The 4,059-nt window shown below is 30.8% G+C and overlaps 1 protein-coding gene across 1 annotated transcript in view; it reads right to left on the reverse strand.

Moving 5' to 3' along the window:
- Positions 1-2,519: 2,519 nt before the first annotated feature.
- The window catches only part of LOC105450612 (protein asteroid-like), a gene marked incomplete at its 5' end in the record, with an annotated part of 3,887 nt that continues 2,347 nt past the window's right edge, over positions 2,520-4,059 (reverse strand). Inside the window, one exon of the mRNA XM_011690546.1 lies at positions 2,520-2,637. Coding sequence (XP_011688848.1) covers positions 2,520-2,637 — 118 coding nt within the window. The remainder of the gene's footprint in view (positions 2,638-4,059) is intronic.

Below are 4,059 nucleotides of genomic sequence, written 5' to 3' on the forward strand. Positions count from 1 at the left end.
AAATCATTATTAACGAACTACCGCCACAAGTAAGATTAAATAACCCTATTTTATGTGGGTTATGGTTCGGCAAATCCAAACCAAACATGAACGTTTTTTTATCACCATTTGTCAAAGATGCAAAAGAAAAGTATTGCATTTTGGGAATACCGTGCAAAATACTTGGAGAAATCAGGCATATTAATTTATATTTTTTAATTTGTTGCGTGGATTCAGTTGCGCGTCCCACTATGCAAGGGACTATCCAATTTAATGGTAAGTATGGGTGTAATTGGTGCCTTCACCCGGGAGAAAATGTCCAAGGAATTACAAAATATACAATAATGTATCCAGTGCCAGATTTACGAACAGAACGTGAGACGTTACAACAAATGGAACAAGCAATTTGCAATAATGTGATAGTAAAAGGTATAAAAACTTCGTCTTGTTTGATTAATCTTCCCAATTTCAATATAATATCGGGCTTTGTTCCAGATTACATGCATTGTTGCTTATTAGGAGTGGCTAGACGATTTGCTGAAATTTGGTTTACTTCATTGATTCCAACAAGTGATATTGATATCATGTCACAACATTTACTCCAAATTAAACCACCTCGTCAAGTTACTCGTTTAGCACGTCCAATTAATGAACGGCGTTACTGGAAAGCCCGAGAATGGGAAAATTGGACATTATTTTACAGTATTCCAATTTTAAAACGCTTTTTACCAGCAAAATATGTAGAACACTGGACCTTATTTGTTGACGCGTTGCACATTCTTCTGCAAACAAAGATTAATGTTACTGAAATTGGCATTGCTGATTTGAATTTGTGCAATTTTGTAAATCAAACGCAAATAATATACAGCTCTACAGAAATGACATTTAACATTCATCAGTTACTACATTTGACAATGTTCGTTGTAATTAATTGGGGCCCACTGTGGAGTTGTTCAGGATTTCCTTTTGAAAATGGTAATGGAAAATTAATTCAAAACATAAAAAATGCAAAGGGGATTCCACTCCAAATTTGCCGATATATTGCTTTTAAGCAAGCCGAAAATTTGATAAGCGACATTGTCGAGCCTGTTTGTAAACCAGCAGTTAGACAATTTTGTAACAGAATGAACAATGAGTCATCTGATACCTTAAAACTAAATGACATCCGTTACTTTCAATCGACGGATTCTGTTTCCGTAACGTTAATTGAACTTATTCCTTCTTTAAATACTGAAAAAACTCGTTGTTACTTAAAAATGATTAAAGATGGAAATCTTTATGCCTCAATGGATAAATGTAATCCTCGTACCGATGACTCATTTGCTCAACTCACCGATCTCTCATTTGTAAGATTAAAAACTTTTATTATTGACGAGGAACAAGATCGTCAATACATTATTGCTTACAAAATTGACTTGTGTCAACAACAAAATGATTGTGGTAAATATTTGTATAAGTATAACTCGATTAGCGAAACACCTGATGTATACTGTGTTAATGATGTGTTAAAAAATAGCGTTAATATATGCATAGGTAATGATAAGTATGTATGTCCATTTCCAAATAAACTTGTTTTACTGAAGAGGTGATTGTTATTTAGTAATTTTTGTCAATGTAAAAGTTATTGGAGTAAATGCAAAGTTAAAATATAAAATATATATGTTTTGTAAATCATACACAAATTCGTATTATTTTTATTATAATGTAATTACTTCATTCCTTTTTATTTTGTTATAATTTCGTGGGTTTATGAGAACCGCGTTGGTAAAGCAACTCAGGAAAGCAGAGGACGGTTTCAAAGATTGGATATAATTCCTTCAAACGTTACAATGTGGTCCTTCGCGATTCCTGCAATCGGAAGTGTCCCTCCGTTGAGAGAGAGACCGCACGTAGCGCTCCCGCGAGCTTCTCTATGTCCCTATAGCGTTCCTATTCCTAATTATACCCAGCAGCGCTATTACCGCGGCGCACAATATCGAATCTCCTAACATATATATTTAAACACAATTTAATACTTTGTTGAAATCAATTATTGAGTCGAAGCATAATAATGTATTTTATTTAAAAATATATATATATGGATTTTATGGAGAATCAATGGATTTTTTTATATATGTTTTAATAAATGTTTATGTTTATAATATGTTTAATAACGTTTGGTACTGTGGCTCAATCGATTTAGTGACGCGGCGCATTGACGCGATCGATATACTCGCGCATATAATTAAAATAAAGTCAATTATCTATATTCTTCATAAAATAATACATATACATTTTCAGAATGCAATAGAGATCAAAATAGCATTATAAAAATTATTAAACCATTCAATGTTTTTAACAAATTATATTATTAACTGGTATTTGTTCAGTGCTCAAATAATTCATCCCATCCTATAGTATACCATATTCATACCCATCTTATACCCGATGCAGAATCCATGTCCTATATGAGTCCTATGTATTACCATTCTTGCCCTATGTGGTATACCTATACATTTTTATATGGGACTGTTACGGTCCCATATGGGACCATTACGATCTTACGTAGAACCTTCATGGTCCTTCGTGGGACCTTCATGGTCCTTCACAGGACCTTTATGGTCCTTCACAGAACCTTTATGGTCCTTCACTGGACCTTCATGGTCCCGTATGGGATACCTATGGGAATTCGCGGCAGGGAGCGCAAATAGTATTTTCTCTTGACACTGGTAATTATCCAATTGTCATGTTTATTCTGCTGCAAGAAGAGGAGAAAAATGAATCAAATATTTAATACAAAGATTGGTATTTACAGTCGAATCTAACATTAAAAATTGTCCTAAATGAATTTGTGATGATACTATAATATTTACATTGTTGAGTATAAAGTTATGACAGATGTTATAATGCAACTGATGCTCTTACGTTGGTCGACTAAAAAGTATATGTTTCATTAATATAGTTTGCGATCTTAGGATAAATTTAAACTATCTTTACATCAGATCGGACTATAAATATCAGCTTTACAATTAATTTTATATTGTAATATGCGTTTATTTTATTCTTATAAGTAAACATGCACATTTTAATCATTGTTTATAATTGAATGACATTGAACAACCTTATATATATAGAAAATAATTATGTATTTAACATAGGAGCTATATCACATTTTAATCATTGTTTATAATAAAATAACATTAAATAATCATATAGAAAATAATAATAATAATGTGTTTAACATAGAAACTACATATATATTTTTCTCTTACACATTTAGAAAAATAAAAATATAAAACAACAAAACGTATAAATATCACATAGGAAGCTATAAAATAATTTTAAAAATATAAATAAAATCTTTAATATATAGCTTGTTCATGTGTAGCGAGTTAAAAATTTTTCCAGAAATAAGTAATTTCTCGTATATAAATTAATAATTAATGTTGCAAAATTATTTCTTTCCTATGTCCTTTTTGAGTCTTAAATGTACTGTTAATACTTCTAATAGTAAAAAAAAGACGAACTCGAGCGAAAAGCTTTATTAAATATTTCTTTGGAAAATTAGGACATGGATGTTCGAATTGCACGTGAGAAAAAATTTCAATCAAATTAGCTACAACACCTTTTTGCAATATTAATGTCTCTATATTTTGAAAAAAATTGTTTTCCAAAACTTTTATATATGTAACAAAGTCATCAGTTGGCATGAACAAACTACCATACATGCTATTTTCTGTTGATTCGTAAGCTCGAAAAAAACAATAATATGAATTATTATTCAAGTCTACATACTCTCTCGCATAATTAAGACAAATATCACAGGAATGTTTCATGGTGCATTTTCGCATTAAATATCCACAAACATAGCGAAAAGCATTTTGTTCTGATAGACTTATGTTTCGATAATCATGATCATCGACTAAAATCGATGTTCTTTTATCTTGCTGATTTACATCCGCATGTACATACACTCGCTCACTAAAAGGTTGCGACACTTTTTTTTTTATAGGTTTCTAATTTATATTTAATATACGTAATATATATTTTATAGATAACTAATATTTTGCAAATGCAAACCACGATGTACTATCTTTAGTT

Source organism: Wasmannia auropunctata, unplaced genomic scaffold (genome assembly GCF_000956235.1).
Source record: "Wasmannia auropunctata unplaced genomic scaffold, wasmannia.A_1.0 LD336060.1, whole genome shotgun sequence".
Taxonomy (NCBI): domain Eukaryota; kingdom Metazoa; phylum Arthropoda; class Insecta; order Hymenoptera; family Formicidae; genus Wasmannia; species Wasmannia auropunctata.